Source organism: Dendrobates tinctorius, unplaced genomic scaffold (assembly GCF_039654945.1).
Source record: "Dendrobates tinctorius isolate UK_male_01 unplaced genomic scaffold, ASM3965494v1 ptg000281l, whole genome shotgun sequence".
Taxonomy (NCBI): Eukaryota; Metazoa; Chordata; class Amphibia; order Anura; family Dendrobatidae; genus Dendrobates; species Dendrobates tinctorius.
In genome coordinates this window covers 29,575-53,827 of record NW_027361948.1, presented here as the reverse complement: position 1 = coordinate 53,827, position 24,253 = coordinate 29,575, and the positions used below count along the sequence as shown (strand labels likewise).

At 42.1% G+C, this 24,253-nt stretch overlaps 1 protein-coding gene across 2 annotated transcripts in view; it reads left to right on the top strand.

Annotated features, from left to right (window-relative positions):
• The window catches only part of PODXL (podocalyxin like), a 144,402-nt gene extending 130,925 nt beyond the window's left edge, over positions 1-13,477 (top strand). The window contains exons 8-9 of one of the 2 annotated variants that reach the window (XR_012226712.1): positions 7,660-11,010; positions 11,099-13,477. Coding sequence is in view for 1 of the 2 variants with exons in the window: in XM_073559903.1 (XP_073416004.1) it covers positions 7,660-7,851 (192 nt within the window). In the remaining variant the exon portion in view is untranslated. Of the gene's footprint in view, positions 1-7,659 lie in introns of both variants that reach the window. The other variant, XM_073559903.1, reaches the window with a different exon arrangement.
• Positions 13,478-24,253: the final 10,776 nt, after the last annotated feature.

Below are 24,253 nucleotides of genomic sequence, written 5' to 3'. Positions count from 1 at the left end.
CCTACTCCAGCCGGGACTTGGACCACACCAAAAAAATTTTTAATTACAGGCTGACCAGGGCCAGAAGAACTGTCGAGTGTGCTTTTGGGATTCTTGTTTCCAGATGGCGAATTCTGGGCACGGCCATTAATCTTAAACTTGAAACAGTCGATGAGGTGGTGAAGGCCTGTGTGGTTCTACATAACTTTGTGATGGCTAAAGAGCACCCGACCTTTGAACTGGACGATGATGCTCCTAACCCATTGCCTGAATTCACTCAGCACACTCTCAGGTCATCCGTTGAAGTTGGCCAAATGAGGGACAAATTTGCGGCCTACTTTATTTCTGATGTAGGACGGGTGCACTGGCAAGATGAAATGGTGTAATGTTGTTGTTTATGGTAATAAAAATCCTTATTTGATACCATTACTGAGTGCACTATATTTTTTAAACTCCGATTAATTAAAAAACTTCCCATGTATAACTTAATTTTGTTATGTTCACACACCTGGGCAGGTAAATACACATACGAGTTAAAATGCAGCATTGCTAGTCTGCGTGAAATATATTGGAATGAGCAAAGCTGCAGGCCATGAATCAGGAAACCATTTTTTTTTCAAGATAAAATTGTGCAAATAGTTTAAAACAAAGTATGTGATTTTCTCAAAACACAACACTCAAAACCCAACCCCAATGAAAGTCCATGGGGAATACAAGTCAGCATTGAGTGGATGAATGTAATCTGCTCCATTAAAAGTTATTACACTAGGCCTTTGAATTGACTATACTAGGCCGTGGTATTTCAAATATGAGTATACTAGGCCTTGGGGCTAGTAGTATAGTAATATGTGAAATACCACGGCCTAGTATAGTCATACCAAGGCCTACTGTTATAACTCGATTTTTAACAACTAGCATCTTGTTTCAACAAAAACAAACTGGTGAAACTAGAAAGAAACTTATTTTTTAGACAAGTTTCAACAGTTTGTTTTTCATGAAACCAGATTCTATTTGGTAAAACTAGAGTTATTACACTAGGCCTTGGAATGACTATACTAGGCCGTGGTATTTCAAATATGAGTATACTAGGCCTTGGGGCTAGTAGTATATGTGAAATACCACGGCCTAGTATAGTCATACCAAGGCCTACTGTAATAACTCGATTTTTAACAACTAGCATCTTGTTTCACCAAAAACAAACTGGTGAAACTAGAAAGAAACTTATTTTTTAGACAAGTTTCAACAGTTTGTTTTTCATGAAACCAGATTCTATTTTGTAAAACTAGAGTTATTACACTAGGCCTTGGAATGACTATACTAGGCCGTGGTATTTCAAATATGAGTATACTAGGCCTTGGGGCTAGTAGTATATGTGAAATACCACGGCCTAGTATAGTCATACCAAGGCCTACTGTAATAACTCGATTTTTAACAACTAGCATCTTGTTTCACCAAAAACAAACTGGTGAAACTAGAAAGAAACTTATTTTTTAGACAAGTTTCAACAGTTTGTTTTTCATGAAACCAGATTCTATTTTGTAAAACTAGAGTTATTACACTAGGCCTTTGAATGACTATACTAGTCCATGTTATTTCACATATGACTATACTAGCCCTTGGGTTGGTTTTTAACATGTATTTACCCATCAGTGTGTGTGAGCGGCGCAAACAACATTAATGAAACTTATTAATGGTGAACCACAAATGTAAATTTATTTTTTATCACAAAAAAAAAATTTAAAAATTATTTTTTACGGCGTTTGGGGGCAGATGGTTTCAATTTGGGGGTGTGCAGGGAATATGCAACACTTGCAGTTGAAGACGGTGTTTGAGGGGAAGGGGCAACAAAACTTGTGGGGGAAGGTAGTCCAGTTAAGGGAATTAAACTTGGAACACTTGTAGGAGAGGAAATCTGTTCAGTTACATTAGTTGTAATGGCATGTCGCCGTAGGCTTGTGTGCCTGGACCGACTTTGGCCCAATGCCCGCCTTGATTGATTTCGCCTTGAAGTAGGGGCAAATATGGAATGTAGGTCCCCCGTCTGCTGGTATGGCTGCTGCTGCTGAGGTGGCGGCTGCTGCTGCAGAGGTTGCGGCTGCTGCTGAGGTGGCGGCTGCTGCTGAGGTGGCGGCTGCTGCTGAGGTGGCAGCTGCTGCTGAGGTGGTTGCTGCTGCTGAGGTGGTTGCTGCTGCTGCTGAGGTGGCGGCTGCTGCTGAGGTGGTTGCTGCTGCTGCTGAGGTGGCGGCTGCTGCTGAGGTGGCTGCTGCTGCTGAGGTGGCGTCTGCTGAGTTGGCTGCTGCTGCTGAGGTGGCTGATGCTGCTCTTCTTGTTCAGTGCTCGTCCTTGCAGGAGGACTGGTGGCGGCAGTGATGGCCCAGGTTTGCAGAGTGGTGGTGGCAGGGCTACTACATGTTGTTGTAGCGGCAGGGCTGTTCCATGTTTGCCTAGTGGTGGCTGAGCTCCACGCATGCATGGGATTGGCGGTGGTGCTCCAGACAGGAGCAGCGCTTGCCATGGTGGTGTCGGTGAAGTGACCAGCTGCACTCAGACTTGTGGTGGTGTAACGGTGGGTGTCCAGCCTTTGAAGAGAGGTGTCCGTGCAGTGGTATGCAGCACAAGTCGGTAGTGAGGTGAAGCGAGTCAATGGTGGCACAGGTGGAAAGGACACCACTGACTGCTGACCGTACCGATTATGCTGCATAGCCTGCAAGAAAGCATTGTTGCAGGCCTGCAGCACATTCAGCTGTTGATCAGGACTAAGGTGTTCCGCCATGCCCTTTTCAATCTTACTAAAAAAATGGTGTGCTGGTCTGTTGAGGTCGGCCTCCAGACGGTCAAGGCGCTGTTCTACAGAATTGAAGCGGTGTTCAAAGTGGTTAAAACCACGTTCCATCAGTGCAAAACCGCTTTCAACTCTGTCGGACAGTGACTTGAGGCTGGAATTAAATGTCTCGCTCAAATGCATAAACTCGGGCAAGACATTCCTGTCCAAGGCCCTCTGCCGCTGGCGGGTAGTGCCCTCATAACCAGTGGCAGAGACCTGGGACAGGGGAACACCTGATGGCCCAGCTTCCTGGTCACCAGCTGTGTGTGTGTGGGACCTGCAAGGTGCTTCCTGGCTGTCGGATGGCTGGGACGGGTCAGAGGACGTCCGACGAAGGACCGCTCCAGGGCCAGGTTGCAGGGTGCTGCTCCAGGTGCTGTGGAAGAAAGGAAAATCATTACTACCATGCCTTTACAAGAAGCATCAGCTGTGGATTAGAAAAACACAGATTAATAAAAATAAAAACCCAAAATGTATAATACTTACGATCTTGTGGCAAGGACCGGTCTTAGGAACTGCAACGCGTGATAGTGACGGTATCTAGTTCTGGTCCTTGACGCAGATCCACTGCGAACCTGGCCCTCAGCACGAACATCACTGTTGAAGCGGTCCTTGATCGAACGCCAACGTGTTCGGACTTTGTCCACTGTTGATAAAAAAAAACAGTGCCGTCAAGTACAACAGTCACTGCTTCACAATTTAGCAATACAATACTCAAAGCAGTCACTGTACACCCCGATGACACTGTTGGGTTTCCTGCTAGAATACACCTAGCACGAAACCCAACAGTGCCGTCAAGGACAACAGTCACTGCGGCACAATGTAGCAATACAATACTCAAAGCAGTCACTGTAGACCACGATGACACTGTTGGGTTTCCTGCTAGAATACGCCTAGCACGAAACCCAACAGTGCCGTCAAGGACAACAGTCACTGCGGCACAATGTAGCAATACAATACTCAAAGCAGTCACTGTAGACCACGATGACACTGTTGGGTTTCCTGCTAGAATACGCCTAGCACGAAACCCAACAGTGCCGTCAAGGACAACAGTCACTGCGGCACAATGTAGCAATACAATACTCAAAGCAGTCACTGTAGACCACGATGACACTGTTGGGTTTCCTGCTAGAATACGCCTAGCACGAAACCCAACAGTGCCGTCAAGGACAACAGTCACTGCGGCACAATGTAGCAATACAATACTCAAAGCAGTCACTGTAGACCACGATGACACTGTTGGGTTTCCTGCTAGAATACGCCTAGCACGAAACCCAACAGTGCCGTCAAGGACAACAGTCACTGCGGCACAATGTAGCAATACAATACTCAAAGCAGTCACTGTAGACCCCGATGACACTGTTGGGTTTCCTGCTAGAATACGCCTAGCACGAAACCCAACAGTGCCGTCAAGGACAACAGTCACTGCGGCACAATGTAGCAATACAATACTCAAAGCAGTCACTGTAGACCACGATGACACTGTTGGGTTTCCTGCTAGAATACGCCTAGCACGAAACCCAACAGTGCCGTCAAGGACAACAGTCACTGCGGCACAATGTAGCAATACAATACTCAAAGCAGTCACTGTAGACCACGATGACACTGTTGGGTTTCCTGCTAGAATACGCCTAGCACGAAACCCAACAGTGCCGTCAAGGACAACAGTCACTGCGGCACAATGTAGCAATACAATACTCAAAGCAGTCACTGTAGACCACGATGACACTGTTGGGTTTCCTGCTAGAATACGCCTAGCACGAAACCCAACAGTGCCGTCAAGGACAACAGTCACTGCGGCACAATACAGAGCAGGGAAATACTCACTAAACGCCTTTTTGGCGGATGCTGTGGCGCTGTCCCAGCCATCCATCAACGCTGCGGCCACCTCATTCCATAGCCGCCGTGTCACCACATTGTCCTTGTACAGCCGGTCACGGCTGTCCCACAACGGCGAACGCTCCTGGACCAGGCTGATGAGCTGCTCATTATCCAGGTAGACGTCTTCATCCCGTTGTGGAACCTAGACAAAACACATTCATTAGAATAATCAAATTTAAATTGACTAAAAAGTTACAAAAAAAGAAAAAAAAAAAAGAGTAAAAATAGAAGATAAAAAAAAAAAAAAAACATTACAAATCATTTGATACTTACATTACGTATCACCACCGGGACTTGGCTTCGCTGCTCCTGCTGTTCGCCCTCACTATTCCCGTCCGCAGATGATGATGACGATGTCTGAAAGTTGAAAAAAACGTAAGAGATTTGGAGAAGCAGCAGATATACTTACCAGATGCACGAAAATAATCACCTCACGGTCTGCTTGCGCCAATTCCTGCCGCGATGGGGAATACTCCGATTCTGAAGACATACTGCATGTAAAAATAATAAAAATCATTAGTACATACATAATTTAAAAGGACAGGCATATAATGTAATATACTCACATTCTTCGCTGATATAATGTGTTCTTGGTTGAATGTCTGCTCTTCAATCTGTCTAGTGTAGTAGTGGCAGAGTTTTGGCAGGCACCTCCTTTATATAGCCTTTTTTTTTTGGACTTTAGAAGATTCTAACTAGGATAAAAAGTGGACACCACCCAAAAAACGCTGCGCTAAAAAAGCGCATACCTGCGCATGCCAGTGCGCACGTATGCGCATCCATAGGCTATAATGGCCATTTTTAGCGCAAAACGTGCGCATACGTGCGCATGCGATTTTTTCAAGGGCCAAAAAATGCAACATGCAGCGTCTGGAAAATACCATCGCACACCCCAAAAAAACGCAGCGCATGAAAATCGCATACATGCGCTTACAAGTGCGCAGGTATGCGCACCCATGTTAAATATAGGGGAAAAATCGCATGCGCACGTATGCGTTTTTTTCCAGCGCTAAAAAACGCAAATGTGAAACCAGCCTTAGAGAGCAGAAATATCGAGAGTCAAAAATAGTTTTAATCCCAGGTAAATTTTCTGGTTTCTAAAATCAGCTGGGTAGAGTCTCTTAGGGCAATTCAATGACATAACCTTGTAGGTATAGATCTATATGGGATGGGGGTATTTAGATTTGTGTACATTTTTGGGAGGTGATAAAATATAGCCTGATTGGGAATGGTGTTAGTCGAAAAAAAAAAATTGTCTTAATTTTTGATTTATACACCTCATTTAGGAGTGAAAGATAATGATAATCCCTCTTGAACTGTTCTGAGGGATCAAACAAAATTATTATATAGTATTTTGTATCAGATAGTATATTTTTGCTTCCTGGACATAGTCCTCCTTATTTTGTATTATGGTATTACTAACCAACCCCCCCCCTTTGTCTGCTGACAATTTTGTCATTACCCTCTCATTTTTCTTTAAGTTATTAAAATTGAATTGGTTTCTGTTAATGTTTTCAAACTCTGCCATCACTAGAGACTAAAAGGTTCCAAGATGATGGCCTTTATGTTGTAAGAGACAAAAGTATGATTAGTTTTCCACTAACATTGGTCCTCATTTGGTTTATATTGTCATTTGGATTTCACAATACTTAGATACAAACATTAACATATTCTCTTCATGACACCCACAAAAGGAAAAGGCTAATATTGATTGGATCCACAGTTTCGGAAACCACATCCATAACTAATGGATTAGGGTATAAAATAGTTCATAGAAGGTATATTGTTAGACACCTGATGAAGGCTTATATAGCTGAAACATGTTGTGTACAATGCTTTTAATGTTTGTTTTTTTAAATCCATTTGCTTGTGAAAATTGACAATTGCAGCTTGAATGCTCAACTGTTATAACAGCAAAAAAAAAAAATTATAATAATTTGCCAAAAATCAACAGTTTTTGGCTGATAGAAACCTGACAATTGAATTGCAATTTAAACCTTCAAACGGAATCACCTTCTGGATCTTCATCCAAAACTACGCCCATTTGAAACATAGAATTTACCAAAAAAATTGCAAAATTTAGGTTAATGCACATAACGGCAGTAATAAATAAATAATCTTTATTTTTATATAGCGCTAACATATTCCGCAGCGCTTCACAGTTTGCACACATTATCATCACTGTCCCCGATGAGGCTCACAATCTAAATTCCCTATCAGTATGTCTTTAAAGTGTGGGAGGAAACCGGAGTACCCGGAGGAAACCCACGCAAACACGGGGAGAACATACAAACTCCTTGCAGATGTTGACCTTGGTGGGATTCGAACCCAGGACCCCAGCGCTGCAAGGCTGCAGCGCTAACCACTGAGCCACCGTGCTGCCCTATTTACTTTGAAACCATCCATTAAAGGAGTTTTCCACAGTATCTTTTTCTCAAATGTGCTAGAAATGTGATTTTGCACCAAAATACATAAGTATTACAGGTTCAAATTTATAATCTGGAACTAAATGGACATACTCAACCTCACTATGACAGGTTCAAAGCTGAAATATGGAAATAAAAGTACATACTTGACCTATGACTTTAAATGGGTTGTCCACTACTTTTTATTATTTTAAAACTAGGACAAAGTGGTCTAAAAGAAAACAAAACAGATTTGTCTAACAAATCCCCTCCTCCTCCCTTCCTCTTCTGATACGAACTGCAAGTGGCTGCAACACCCAATCAGTGACTACTGATTGGCTGCAGTGGTCAAATGATGTCACCCAATGGAATAGGAAGTGAGGAGGATGGGCAGCAGTTCCAAGGAACAGTGGGTTTTGGAAGGCGAGTATGCGGTTTGGTTTATTTTTAGGACCTCCTTTCTGTTAAAGGTGGTTTGTGCAAATGCTTGAAATAATAAAAACATTAAAGAGAAGTGTGAAAAATAGGATTTCATACATTGAATCTCATTGTGCTTTTTTTTCTTTATAGAGACTCACTGAAGAGCTGCAGACTATGGAAAATGGTTATCATGACAATCCAACCCTTGAAGTGATGGAGACCTCCCCTGAGATGCAAGAGAAAAAGGGTGGCCCTAATGGAGAGCTTGGAGATAGTTGGATTGTTCCACTTGACAACTTGACCAGGGAAGATTTAGATGAAGAGGAGGACACCCACTTATAAAGCAAGAGAAAGCCAATAAAACTAAAGAAAAATCAGCAATACAAAGTACATTAGTGAACAAAAGAAGCTATACTTTGAGCTATACACATTGAAGGTGCCCTGCAGAAAAGGCAATTCTTGCCTCCAGCTACGTCACATACACAACCAAAGGTTTGGTAAATGTCAAGCAATGAAATTTGATGCTGGACCTCCCACTACAGAAAAGAACAGAATTATTACTGACAGAACAACAAGAAAGCATTTGTCTCACGGTTTTGACCAGCGATAATTTGGGATTTAGCACAGTATAAGTCAGAACTTCTTAAACTTCTTCTAGGGACCAAGCCTAACAGACCAAGGTGATGCCTGGGCTTCACCTTCTTTTGAGGAAGTCTGGCCAAAATTAAGACTATTGCTCAGTTTTCTTTCAATTGTGACCTAAATTCTCTATAACATTGACATTTGCAGAAGATTAGGTAATTATGTTGGTAAATTGAGGATTGCTGTAGCTGTTGAAAAAACTGCAGCTTTTGCCACTTCTGTAAAAAAAACAAAACAACAAGCTTGAGATGCACTGCTTTAAGCAATAAGATGACATTTATTTGATGCATTTATTAACCGGGGTCAGTGTGTTACTGGGTTTATCTCTAAGAATTTCCTGATTTTTTTTCATTAGAGTATACTGTATTGTTACTTTTTAAGGGATAAACCAACAGAATGTGAATATGGGTGTACATATAATGTTATAAAACCATTTTCTTACTCTGTTTTCATGTCTATTATCCACGAGAACAGCAATAGAAAAAGTGTTAGCTAGAATGGTTCGGAACTCATAACGTGTCCCAAGTCAATCACCACATAATACATTACTAACTGCACATATTAGTAGGTAAGGCATTGACAAACTAGAAACTTCTCTCAATTGTCAAGTATTGTATTGCAAGAATTGAATTTATAGTTTTTATACAGCAAATTATTTCTTTCGTAATGAGTGAAGATTTGGTGGACGATCTGCCTTAAATGTGTAATCCAGAATGAGCTGCTTTCTTGCACAAATGTTATTACATCTGTCCACAGGTTCGGTGTGGTGTTGTATTTTAGCAGATTGACTTCAGTGGAGCCGTGTTGCGATACCACACAACCTGTGGGCATGAGCAGCATTGTTTTGGAAAGAAGCAGCCATGTTCTTCTAATCCTGGACAAGTTCTTTAAAAACTACTGTACATTTCACTAGAATCTCAAATACAACGCTGTGCCTCATAGCTTCTTGTTTCATGGACCAAATCTTGACCAAACTTGAAAAAAATTTTTTTTTTTTAAACTATGCCTTTAACTAGAGAATGTTAACTTTCAGATGGGTAGGAATGGAACAAACAGCCAAAAAAAGACCCAACCTGAATAAAATAGTGCTGCAATGTGGAGAAAAGAAGTATCGAAAACAAGGCTGTTTATTAGGGGCAGCATGATGATTGGCAGTGGAGCACAATCCATCAAGTGCAAACTTTGCCTCCTGTAGCTACAACCCATGTCTGCAGCGGGCAGCATTATGATATATATACCTCTGTAAACCATCCTGCCCAGTTCAGAGGGAGGGGGGAATGCAAGAAAAAGGGTAGCAGAGCCCCTGATATTTCATAAACAAGGTCATCCATCAAGGACACGGTTTATCAGACCAGAGTAGATTGAAGCCGTCCAGCCCAATAGGTTACAATACCTGTTTATTTGTTGTTCTTGTGAATTTTGATACATTATTTTATATCTATTTATTCTAAATCAAGCAGTGGATTATCTTTCCTGATTCTAGTCTAGATTATAGTCGCAGATATTCAGCCATTTCTATCATATAGAAACACTGCAGCATTTAATCAACTTTACGAACATCCAAAACAAAATGTGTCTCAAGGTCTATTGGCAGCACCACTAATGCAGGACGGTGATCATTCGCATTGGTTTTCTAGATTGCACTTCCATATTTCTTCATGCATCACTCTTCTATGAGCACTGGCACTGTTCTATTGAGCACAATGTACAACAGTGGAATTTCCCCAAAATCCTTATCCCCGGTCCCATCATCTCTTCACTAATAAAACACTATGTTTGTGACTGCATGCTTTTCCTAAGTAATCTTAGAACAGAACAGCATAATATAAGGTCAGAGACTCTTGATTCCAGCGATGTGCCACTTATTGGACTGCTTGTTGCAGTTTTAATTAAATCCAAAATTGTCCAATCATCATATGGCACTTCCAAACACATATATTTAACATAGCATGGCCACATATACCACAACTAGAAGAAGAGAACCATATATATAAAAAACTAATTTTATTAATTACTTTAAAAATTATCAGTAAAAAACCACATCAATATTGACACAACAATAGTACCCCAACATAGGACACGCACGCCACAAATAGATCAAAGGTTATTCATTTGTGAAAAACACACAAATAAATCCATGGGCTTATATAAGAAATATGTTTTTGCATCCTTTTAAAATACAGTTCCATGAGAAAGAAAAGGGGCTATGCGTGTTATAAACAGTGCCTAAAGCATCTCATAGAATAACATACATCCTTCCTGAATCACTTCCTGTATTGATTATTTCAAGTGCAACATAACTAATATATAGCCCAATTAGAAAGATAGTGCTTCACATAACATCATTCATAAAGTAACCCACATATTTCTCAAATATTATTACTTACAAATAAGTCTCTATCAGGGTGTAAATCGTGGCGGTGCTCCCCAGCGCCCCAAACAGCCAAACAGCCTGCCAAACAGGCAGCTTCACCAGCGATCAGCACCAGCGACACGTGGGTAACAAGCGACGCACGTTGCTTAGTTACCCACTGTGTACCTTAGTTACCAGCGCGCTGGTGCAGGGAGCTGGTAACCAAGGTACACATCGGGTTTCTAAGCGGCACGTGGCACTTAGAAACCCAATCTGTGCCTTGGTTACAAGCTCCCTGCACCAGCGCGCTGGTAACTAAGGTACACATCGGGTTTCTAAGCGCTGCACGCCGCTTAGAAACTCGATGTGTACCTTAGTTACCAGCGCCAGCTCGCTGGTCACCCGCCTGCCACATGCAGCGATGCGTGCTGGCCAGCGGGAGACCAGCGATCAAAAAAATGTCCTCGCCATTCCAGGACGATCAGAAATACTCGGCAGGGGGGCCGGTCGCTGGTAAGTGTCACACACAGCGATCTCGATGGTGAGATCATTGCATCACAAAACTTGTGACTCAGCAGCGATCTCGCTAGCGAGATCGCTGTGTGTGACGGGGGCTTAACCTTGCCCACTGATTGGCAACTTTCTGTAAACGTGCATAATTAGAAAGTTGCCAATCGGTGGTGTGGGCAGGGTTGTATACAGCTCCACATTTAGAGAACTGGTAGATCTGTAATTTTATCAAGACTGCACTATGCAGCGCAGTCACATCACTGGAACCAGGATTTCTGCCTCCACATTATTTTGCTGGCAGATTACATTTAAGTCTATGTTCACACGATGCATTTTTGCTGCATTTTTTAATGCGAGTTTTAAGATGCATTTTACAGTACCAGAAAAATCTGAGATTTCAGAAATCTCATGCACACACTTTTTTTTTTCCAGACTGATTTGGAAAACTGCTGCGTTTTTGCAAACTGCAGCATGTCACTTCTTTCAGTTTTCTTTCACCCATAGAAAGCAACAAGTAAGTGCAAAAACTCAGGAAAAATGCAGGTATAAGGTTTTGCTGCATTTTTAGTGCAAAAACCTTAAGGAAGTTGCATCATGATTTTTTTGTGGCACTAAACTTTATCAGCATGTACACCAGACAACAAAAACGCAGCAAATACCCAGCAAAATAACAAAACAAAGCAAAACTTGTGTTTTTTTTTTGCACCCGCGTTGAGCAATTTTTCCCTGCAGAAAAAAAAGCAGCAAAAATGCAATGTGAGAATATAGCCTAAGGGGACAATTCTGCCAAACAGTGGCTCGCACATTTTTGGTTGTACAGACCAAATCCCTTAGGCACTGACAGCATTAAAATAAGCTTTACAGTGAGATATTTATGTGAAATAGGAGATTTTGTATAGCATCAGCTGGAGCTGTGATCACTGCTGTATTCATTATATTTCTGACACTTGAAATGCTGACAATGATATATGCAGACTATATCAGCTAATGAAGGATACAACTCCGTACGGCCTCAAACAGCTCATTCATATACAATTACATACCATCATACTTCATTCCCCAGCAGTCATTTGGTGGTAACTCACACATTGTTCATGGTTAAAATGATGCAACTGGTTAAATCTGCACTGTAAATAATGACGTTATATTATAGGCTCATATTTTAAAATGTGAAACATTTATTGGCAGGAGAATGCAGAAGCAGTTATTTGCTATTTTGTATAAACTCTATACCGGTGTTTCGCCAACTCCAGTCCTCACGGCCTCCAACTCCAAGCAGATCAGATGTTCAGGATTTCCTTAGTATTGTGCAGGTGATCGTATCACAAGTAATTTTTGATGCCTTGATAGCTATTACATCACCTGTGCATTACTAAGGAAATCCTGAAGACATCATCTGTTGGTGGTCGTGAGGACTGGAGTTTGCGAAACTCTGCTCTATAGGCCGGGATCACACATGCGAGAAATACGGCCGAGTCTCGTATCTTAATACCCGGCACTACCGCCGGCATTCGGGAAGGGAGCGTGTGGCCACATAGCAATACATGGAGCCGCACACTCCGCTCCTGAGTGCCGGCGGCAGTGCCGGGTATTAACATGCGAGACTCGGCCATATTCCTCACATGTGTGAACCCGGCCATACTAACAGAATTGCGTCCTCTACATGTAGGAGTGTTGGGAGCTAGAAAAGTGAAGCCCCATGGGCAGTTTACAGTGCCAAGGGCAACCATTGAAAATGTGCTTACTTCATTCGAGTTCTATGGCTTCTCAGTAATGCTAGTTACTAACAGGGGCAATTCTGCTAGTGAAAATATATTCGCGATTCATTGCACTCTCTTTCACATCCCCAAAAGGTCATACAAGAACACATTTGTAGAAAAAAAAAAAAATAAAAGATAGTGGCATTTGGCTGAAACATGTTAAAAATGCACTGATTTTTTTTTTTTTTAATTCTTTTTCTCGGACAATAAAATTAAAAAAAAGGATGAAGGATATATTTGGATAATAGTCCATAGTACAGTGATAAGTATTTCTGTTAAGATTGCTCATCACTGTAGGCAAGACTTATCCGGGGAAGAATGTGTTTTATATGTAAATTAGAAATGACTGGATCTTCCTCACTGCACATTTATTTTTATGTATAAAACTGTTGGCAGGTATTTAAATGCTGAAAACCGTATCTATAGCAAAGGTTAGTAATATCTGTGTGAAAGAAATAAACTTTGCACTGTCAGTATTACCAGTAAAGTATTTGGTCAAAGGGAAGAATTGTTCCATGATTAAAATATTAATGACAATTTTGTCTTATGTATTTTTTTTTTATTTTTAGATAATGAATGTTTTATAATAGGAACAGGGGTCTGTTATACACTGGAAGTAACTGAACTGGAATGTTATACTAGTTTCCTCTAAATTTATATATTGAAAGTTATGAATATGTATAATAAAGTTTTGTTCCACAAAGTTGTGTTGTTGGGTTCTTTTTAACAAGAAGGAAAAAGTAACAAATGTAAAAACATATTACCATATGTACCGCCAAGTACACACTTAACTTGTAGCATGCACCACTTTAGGCAATCTGGCACCAGATTTTTGCTATGCAGTTTGAGAGCAGCATGGTGTAGGTGCCGAGACTCCGATTCCAGCGGTGTGTCATTGGTGGTCTGCATATACTCGTTTTGTTACAATTACTGTGTTCTCTGCTGCAAATATAGCAGTGCTCAGATGCCAAGCCCAGTATAACTTCGCACACAACTGATTGTCAATACACTGTGCACACAGAAAGCTGCTAGTTAGTGGTGTGAGCATAGTTACACGGATCATTTGACTAGGTGGTGCCAGGCACCAAGTGCTGTAGTGATAATCTGCTGCTGAAAAAACACTGATTTTACTGAAACAGAAACACAGCCTAGTAAGTGACATCTCACAGGGATCAGGCTCTCAGGAGTTGACCTCCACAAGATCTGGCAATAATACATGGCTAAGCTCCTGCTGCCTGCTGGGACAGGAGCTAGCTCCTAGCCTTCACCCTCAGAATAATGTTAATATTTCAATTATACTACACTGTAAACATTATAAAATAGAATTAAAAACAATTCTAGATTTAATGCTTTTTGTTCATACCTACTACCAAAAAAAGTATTAAAATTAAATCAAAAAGTTGCACCCAAACTAGTATCAGTAAAAAGTAGAGGCTGTCCCCCACTTAAGCACAGGCTCTCATACAGCTCCATCAACAGAAACATAAGAAAATTGTGTATCAAAATATGGTGACCAAAAACATTTTTAAAGTAATTCTCGTGCCAAAGTAGCGGAAACAAAAAACAAAACCATAACACACAATTGGCATTGCCATTATCATGCTGACCCGCACAGTGAATAGCATAACACTTAGGGTATGTGCATGTTGCAGATTTGCTTTTGTAAAAATTCTGCGCGGATTCTGCCTCTCATGGCAGAAAACGCAGTTGAAATTCCGCACGGTTTTTATGCATTTTTTATGCAGATTTGATTATTTTTATGTGTTTTTGTAAGCTAAATAAAGACATATTAACAAACAAAAAACAATTGTGATGTAATTTCCTTGTCTAACCTCTTCTTTTTCATTCGCCATTGGAGACCATAATATCATTACATACCATGTTCAAATATAATGTTTAACATAGTTAGCAAGGCCAAAAAAAGACATTTGTCCATCCAGTTCAGCGTATATTCCATCAGAATAAATCCCCAGATCTACATCCTTCTAAAGAACCTAATAATTTTAAGATACAATATTATTATTCTCAAGGAAGACATCCAGGCCTCTCTTGAACCCCACGACTGAGTTCTCCATCACCACCTTCTCAGGCAGGGAATTCCACATTGTCACTGCCCTAACAGTAAAGAATCCTCTTCTATGTTGGTGGAAAAACCTTCTTTCCTCCAGATGCAGAGAATGCCCCCTTGTGACCGTCACCTTCCTTGGTATAAACAGATCCTCGGAGAGATATTTGTATTGCCCCCTTGTAGACTTATACATGGTTATTAGATCGCCCCTCAGTCGTCTTTTTATTAGACTAAATAATCCTAATTTTGCTAATCTTTCTGGGTATTGTAGTTCTCCATCCCCTTTATTAACCCCTTAGTGATGGAGCCAATTTGCAGCTTAAGGAAAGACTAGAAGCAATGGGATGAAACTGAATGGGAGGAGACACAGATTAGATATTAGAAAAAACTTTTTGACAGTTAGAGTGATCAATGAGTGGAACAAGCTGCCACGAGAAGTGGTGAGTTCTCCTTCAATGGAAGTCTTCAAACAGAGGCTGGACAGATATCTGACTGGGATGATTTAGCGAATCCTGCTTTGAGCAGGGGGTTGGACCAGATGGCCCAGGAGGTCCCTTCCAACTCTACGATTCTATGATTCTAATGACCAGACCAATTTTTACAATTCTGACCACTGTCACTTTATGAGGTTACAACTCTGGACCACTTTAACGGATCCCGCTGATTCTGAGACTTTTTCTGTGACATATTTTACTTCATGTTAGTGGTAAAATTTCTTCGATATGACTTGTGTTTATGAAAAAAATGGTAATATGGCGGAAATTTTACATTTTTCAATTTTCAAACTTAATATTTATGCCCTTAAAAAGAGAGATGTCACAGAAAATACTTATTATGTAACATTTCCCACATGTCTACTTAACATCAGTACAATTTTGGAAAAAAATTTTTTGTTAGGAACTTATAAGGGTTAAAAGTTGACCAGCGATTTCTCATTTTTTAAACAAAATTTACAAAACCATTTTTTTAGGGACCACGTCACATTTGAAGTTGAAGTCACTTTGAGGGGTCTATATGACAGAAAATACCCAAAAGTGACACCATTCTAAAAACTGCACACCTCAAGGTGCTCAAAACCACATTCAAGAAGTTTATTAACCCTTTACATGCTTCACAGGAACTGAAGCAATGTGGAAGGAAAAAATTAACACAACTTTTTTTTTTTTTACAAACATTTCACATCAGAACCAATTTTTTTTTATTTTCACAAGTGTAACAAGAGAAAATGCAAAAAAAATGTGTTGTGCAATTTCTACTGAATACGCAGATACCCCATATGTGGGGGTAAACCACTGTTTTGGCGCACGGCAGGGCTTGGAATGGAAGGAGCGCTGTTTGACTTTTTCAATGCAGAATTGGCTGGAATTGAGATCGGACGCCATGTCGCGTTTGGAGAACCCCTGATGTGCCTAAACAGTGGAAAACCCCAAAAAGTGACATCATTTTGGAAACTAGACCCCTTAAGGAACTTATCTAGATGTGTGGTGAGCACTTTGAACCTCCAAGTGCTTCACAGAAGTTTATAACGTAGAGACATGAAAATATGAAATCGTATTTTTTCCACAAAAATGATATTTTCGCCCCCAAATTTTTATTTTCAAAAGGGTAACAAGAGAAATTAGACCCCTAAAGTTGTTGTGCAATTTGTCCTGAGTATGCCGATACCCCATATGTGGGGGTAAACCACTGTTTTGGCGCGCGGCAGGGCTTGAAATGGAAGGAGCGCTGTTTGACTTTTTCAATGCAGAATTGGCTGAAATTGAGATCGGACGCCATGTCGCGTTTGGAGAACCCCTGATGTGCCTAAACAGTGAAAACCCCCCTCAAGTGATACCATCTTGGAAACTAGACCCCTTAAGGAACTTAAGAACTTAAGAATTTTCTCACGCAGCGGTGCCGCAAGTGAGAGCACGAACTCGGGTGAACTCTCAGCGCGGCACAGTGATAGACTGCGGGAGGTTCCCATCCTGTCAGTGTATCACAGGAGGCTGGGTAGAGCAGTCACATTTCCTGATGTGACTGTTCTAAACGTGAGATCGTCGTGGGACACTCGGAAAGGTAAGTATATGTTGGCTTATTATTTTATTATTGTTGCAGGAGACGTGGGTGTCAAGGATTAAGTGTTTGGTATGATTTTTTTTTTGGTTTATAATTGAACACAGTCGCCGGATGATGGGACTACTATCCCATCATCGGTTCATGCTGTCACTGTTGTATGTGACAGCAGACATAGCCGGATCGGAGTATTAGTCTCCATCATATGTTGCCTGGCTACACAGACACGCACGCACATATTTTCTGCCCACACACTTCCTCCTTCCTTTCTGCAGCGTTTTTGGAACGCAACTCCTCGAAATCTGCAAACCTTTTTACACCTGCGGTTTTGCTGCAACTTTGACTGACTCAATGGAAGTCAATAGGTAAAGAAACACTGCAGTTTCCAAATAGAATAGACATGCTACGGAAAATAAAACGCTGCAAAATAGTGCGGAATTTTCTGCAGCCTGTGCACACCAATTCTGGATTCCCACTGATTAACATTGCTTGAGCAACCCTTTGCGGATTCGCAAAAAAATCTGCAACGTTTGCATATACCCTTTTAATGACCTACCATAAAAGAGAAAAAGCAGGACAAAGGTACAGCTGTATGACCTCGGGTTAATGAAGCTGCACACACATCAGGGAAAACGGGTGCCACTTCCAAGGAGTAAAGTCTGCATATCCATAGAGAAGAAAGAGGATAGGCACATACCGTCCCATGAAAAATAATCCTTTATTGTGGCATCAAGTTACCAACAGCAGGCAGCTAAAACCATGGAGCAAGTACAGATGACGATCGTTTCGCGCTTACATTGCGCTTCAACAGGTCATATGTAGGACAAAGCTCACAACATATTTAAAAGCAACCATTGCCCTTGTCCCACCCACCAAACATCAGGTGACAGCATCTCATTAATTATGAACAAGTGGAAAGCAAGAAAAAAAAAACCCACAAAAACACAGCCATGTTGATTTTATCATTGAAACCTGATGGACCTTGAGCACGAGTCCAAATAATCCATCTAGCCTCCTTTCTTAATTTATTTAGGTCCCCTCCTTGTGCAGGCATTTTAACGGTTTCAATCCCTGTGAACCGTAAAACTTCAGGATTACCTGCATGTTTTTTTCTTATATGTTCAATTAATCTCGGGACCCCATTACCTGAGGTGATGGAGTTAAAGTACTCACGGAAACGTACAAATAAGGGACGAATAGTCTTTCCAATATAGTGAAAACCGCATGGGCAAAAAACAACGTATACAACGTAATTTGTGCGGCATGTTATAAAATCTTGAACTTTATGTGAAATACCTCCCATCTGTAAATATTTAGTAGTAAGATGGAAGGAACAGAAAGAACAATTTCCGCATTTATGATTACCTACAGGCATATTTTTCTGCAACCAATCATTAGATTCAGTTTTTACACGATTGAAAACTAGAACATCTTTAATATTCTTAGTCCTCTTGTTGCCACAATAAAGGATTATTTTGCACGGGACGGTATGTGCCTATCCACTTTCTTCTCTATGGATATACCCTTATAATGCACTGATCATTGTAAATGAGCGTTCATAAACTTTGGCTTCACAATCCTCTTGCAGTGAAAACAGGCTGCAGTTCACAAGCAAAAACACTCTTTCATCAGGAAAATTATCATCGCAAAACTAGGACTCGGGCTGCCGAGAACTATGGCAGCCTATGCGTACTGAGCGATTGTTTACACAGACTAAAGTAAACTGACTATTAAAAGATTGCCAATCAGTAAAGGTTTACCCTCAGCGGTTAGTGTACCTGAAATGAAGACTAGAGGAGTCCAGCTATCATACATTATTCCACCCTATGGGTTAGTTTAGACTTGCAATGAAATCGGATGAGTGGAATCAGATTAAAAAAAAAAAAAAAAAAAAAAAAAAAAAAATCGGAATGCACTCCTGAGCCCAACGTTAGACTATGGGGCAGCACATATCTACAATTTTCTCATGCCATTCCAGCATGTGAAAACAATCAAAGCATGCTGCGATTGCATCCGAGTGCTGTGCAAGTCCTGCGGATGTCGGCAATGGAGAAATAAATTTTTCCATCTCCTCTGTACCTGTGATCCGATTCTCGCATGCAAGAGGATCAGAGCACAAATCACTGACACTCGTCTAAAGCTTGCAGCAGAGCTGGAGCAGAGTGTCATTATCACATCGCATCAGATTCTCTCACTTTGGTAGCCACATACGCTAGTGTGACTGTGGCCAAAATATAATCCCAGGAGTAGGAAGTGTGCCGTTCCCTCATGAAAGCTATTTCATGGTGTTGTCCACGTGGTCTCCTAACCAATCTCCGGCTTTCATTACTAGGGATGAGCGGACCCATGGAAATTCGGGTTCAGGTACCAAACACGAACTTTATTCCAAAGTTAAGTTCAAGTACCAGAACTGTACCTGAACGCTATTGAAAACAATTGGGACCTGAACTTTGGAGTTGGAAAATTCTCTCTCCTCCCGGACTTCTGGGAGCAGTGTTTGGAGTTTAGAACAGGACACTAAGCGTCCAATACAAACCTCAAACTTTTGGAGTTTCCTCATCCATATACATTACCTCCAAGACGGAAAGCAAATAGATGCTAAAGAGGATAGGCCTGCATTTATTGCTGTCCTGCTCTGCACCATGATAGCTTTTGAAAAAGGTGGTGTGGGGTAAATGGAACACCTGAAGCTGTGCACGTGGTTTGTATCCCAATGTCATTCAAAAGCTTTCTAATGGTTTGTTGTCACAAAAAGGGGTATGACCTTTGGCCAGCACATGGCTATCACATGTAGGGGGCTTAGCTTAGTTTTCCCACCGCTGACACAATGTGATAAAAACAGCAAGCTAGTCTTGACCTATCAATTTACTGCAGGGGGGCTTATTTTAGTTATCCCACCGCTGTCAACACTGTGTTACAAACTGCCAGGACTTATGTATATCCCACTTTCTAGTTCCGCTTTGGAACTTGCAGCTCTCCAGCGCCCCCCTCACCCTCAGGTCAGTCAGGGAACTGCAGCTAGGAGAATTAGTCGCCAGACAGGCCACTTGTTGTGCACTGGCTATTAGGCCCACTGCAGCGAGGGAATTATAAATGCTCTGGCCGCAGCGAATCAGCTTATAAAACCCGTTCCGTCACTGCCAGTGGTACCCAACTAGCCCAGAACACACTTCGCTGCCACCAGCTTCGATTTCTATATTAATATTTAAATTAATAAAGAGGGTCCGAAGCCAACACAAATTAGTAGCGTAATTAGCTTCAGGCACGTGGACATTCAGTATAGAACATGGAGACAAGCTAGTAATTTTATATTTTACTCCCAAAAAGGTAGGCAGCGTTTACAGAAGGTATAAAAAGATTTTACAATATGAGACAATTAAAATATGCACACATAAAAACAGGATTAAGACAGAAACACTCACATGGTACTTAGATCATTCCAGGATAACCAGGCTGGGGGGAGGGGTGAACATCAAAATGCATCAGAGGGTCTTGATGCAACAGCGTCCATGCAGCAACTGACTGGGTTGGGCTGGGGGAAAGTAGCTTATACTTCTGGGTCATGACACCACTAAAGTGGGTTGAGTCAACACCGCCCTCCCCTTTTGCCAGGGTGCACATTTTGGTCAGAAAACTCATAATAATCATAACTTGACTTGAGAACCTAGCAGAATAACAGCAGACCCATCATTCATCTTATATTGAAATTAGCTTTCTAATGATTCCAAACTTGGACTAGCTTATTCCACTCTGTTCAGGAGAACTCCATTTCTCGGGTTCTTCTGGTGCTAGAATTTAGCAAGAGGCACTGAAGCGAAGCTCTATTGAAGCACGTTTCAAATATGTATGTCATTTTTCTATCATAAACTGGCCTCGCATTATGTCCAAATGACTAGATTCTAATTATAGGCTATGGCAGAGCCAGCACATTTTTGAAAAGACAAAGGCATTCCTTTGGGAGGGGGACAAGGAAGAAGTGAGTGAGCCGGAGGGTCATGTTACAGAGCTAAGAAGAACACAAAGATGCAGTTGCTGGCAGGCTGAAAGGGGGGGAAAGGAGGGGGGGGGGTCGCTTGTCTCTGTGCAGCAGAAAGTTCTTGAAAAAGTGTAGAGAATGGAAGATTCCAGAAGGTGTGCTAATAAGGGAAATCATAGATCATTTCATACAGTATCGTGACATTTGTGTAGACCGTTTCACGCCTTACATAAGCCTAACGTCCAATTTCACTTACAGTACATAATGGCTCAGTACGCACCATTCTTCTAATCTGATTCAATCATGAAGAGGTTAGCCTTTGAGCATCTCTTGCTGTCATTTCAGTTTGTCATTGTTCGCCTAACCACTGGGACACGCAATGTTGACATCTTGGCCTACGCACATAGCAATCTGCCAGAGTGATTAAGGAAGATTTCTCAATTCAAAGATTCTGTCCCTCAGTTTGCAACAAGTTGTGATTACTGTTATGTTGAACTCAAGACAATCAGATTTTTTCAGGTGTAATGTAGCTGTCAGCGATGGAAAGATCTAGTGATGTCCCATCACTTACTATTGTAGGAAATACTTTTCATTTAGGCACCATTCACACGTCCGTGATTATCAATTAGTAAACGGATACAAAACGAATAGCACCTGTTGTATTTTGTGTTCCATCAGGAACTCATTAATAGACATGAGGTTGGACCAAACTCTAGACAAGAAAAAAAAAAAAAAAAAAACAACTCCAGCGTGTATACTGAGAAAAGTTAAAATTCCAGTTTAATTCAAAACATCACTAAAAAATATGTAACTCCATTACTGAGTAGTACACGATGGATGGAATACCCGGTATAACCAACGCGTTTCAAATAATAAAGGTCTTAGTCATGGTATGTACTTCGATACCAGTCATGGAATCTAAGTACATACCATGACCAAGACCTTTATTGGTTGAAACGCGATGGTTATACCGGGGATTCCATCCATCATTTGTACTACTCAGTAATGAGTTACATATTTTTTAATGATACTTTGAATTAAACTGGAATTTTAACTTCTCAGTATACACTGTGATAAAACACTCTCACATATCCCCCCCCTCTGCTCAGACCACTCCGGTCGAGCAATGACACCCGCCAAACAGTGCACTCGGGACAGGGCATCTGCATTCCCCATCTGTACCCCTGGGCGGTGCTCCACCGTAAAAGTGTAGGCCTGCAGGGCAAGGAACCACCGGGTCACCCGGCTATTCCGTTCCTTGTTCAAGTGCATCCACTTGAGAGGGGCATGGTCAGTGATCAGCCTGAACTTTCGGCCCACCAGGTAATATTTGAGCGCCTCTAGAGCCCACTTAATGGCTAGGCACTCTTTCTACGACTGCATACTTTTGCTTATGTTTGTTCAGCTTCCTGCTGAGATAGAGGACTGGGTGTTCCACTCCGTCCTTCACTTGTGACAGTACGGCCCCGAAATCGGTATCAGAGGCATCCGTTTGTACCACAAACTCGCTGCAGAAGTCCGGAGTCACCAATACTGGTTGAGAGCAAAGTGCCCGTTTTAGGCTATGGAAGGCTTCTTCAGCCGCTAAACTCCATTTAATCATGACGGAGTCTTTCCCTCTTGTAAGATCCGTCAGGGGGGTAGCGATGGCTGCAAAATTGGGTATGAACCGGCGATAATAGCCGGCGATCCCCAGAAAGGCTTGCACCTGCTTCTTGTTGACAGGTTGTGGCCAGTCCTGAACCGCCTGAATCTTATCGAGCTGGGGTTTAACAATACCCCTCCCAATTACATACCCCAAATACCGGGCTTCTTAAAGCCCGATGTGACATTTCTTGGGGTTCGCGGTTAGACCTGCCTCCCACAGGTCGTCAATCACAGCTTGTACTTTCTGGAGATGAGTCTCCCAGTCCAAGCTGTAAATGACAATGTCCTCTAAATAGGCCGAAGCGTACCGCCTATGGGGCCTCAGGACTCGATCCATGAGTCACTGGAAGGTCGCCGGTGCCCCGTGCAGGCCAAACGGCATATACACATACTGAAATAAACCTTCCGGCGTAGCAAATGCCGTCTTTTCTCTGGCAGCCTCAGCCAGAGGGATCTGCCAATACCCCTTTGTTAGATCTAGGGTCGTAATATACCGGGCTTTTCCTAACCGATCTATTAGCTCGTCGACCCGGGGCATAGGGTAGGCATCAAAATTTGAGACCGCATTCAGTTTCCTGAAGTCATTGCAGAACCGGATGGTGCCGTCCAGTTTAGGAATTAGCACAATCGGGCTGGACCAAGCACTGTGCGATTCCTCAATGACTCCTAACTCTAACATTGCCTTCACTTCTCAGGAAACGGCTTCACAGCACGCTTCCGGGATTCGGTAGGGTTTTACGTGAACTGTGACACCAGGTTCCGTTACGATGTCATGTTTCATTAGCGTAGTCTGCCCGGGTTTTTCTGAGAAAAACTTTTGGTTTTGAAGTAGAAACTGCCTGACCTCAGTCTTTTGCTGCTCCGAGAGAGTCTCTGCAACCCGTACCTCCGGTACAGTATGCGAGCAGACGGGACGGGCAACCTCCGCTGACAAGGCAGACCGATCTTTCCAGGGTTTTATCAGATTTACATGATAAATCTGTTCAGGTTTCCATTTCCCTGCCTGGTATACTTTGTAGTTTACTTCACCAACTCTTTCCTTAATCTCAAAGGGGCCCTGCCACTTTGCCAGGAACTTTCTGTCCACCGAGTGGCATAATCCAAGATGACCAGGATATGTTGGTGTCCACGCGCAGACCGTGGAAGGGGCCCAACTAAATCCATCCCAATCCTCTCAAACGGGACCGCAATAATAGGTAGGGGTACCAAAGGGCTACAGAACCGGGGCTTAGGCGCAGAGACTTGGCAGTCAGGACAAGACTCACAATATACACGAATATCGTGATGCATGCCTGGCCAAACAAAACAGTGTAATATCCTTTCGGTGGTTTTCTGGACACCCAGGTGACCTCCCATCACATGTCCGTGGGCCAGGTCCAGCACCTGCCGCCGGTAGGGTTTTGGCACGACTAATAGTTGCACCGTGTCTTCCCCCTTTTTCTCTGATAGAGTAAATCATTCTCCAGAACCATGTAAGGATATGCCAGCCTAGAGCCAGGTTCTACGGGTACCCCATTTATCACTTTTACATTTGTCCTATCCTGAGAAAGGGTAGGATCCTTTATTTGCTCGCTTTGGAAGTCATCTTTCTGAACTTCCAAATCCGGCAAACGGGGAGGTGGACGGCTGTCGGCCTCCTCCTCTTCCCTGGTCTCCTCCGTATCACCCGCCATGACTGAAAACGGGAACTGCAGGTCATTTCCAGCAGACTCTTCCTCCGAGTCTTCCGGGGA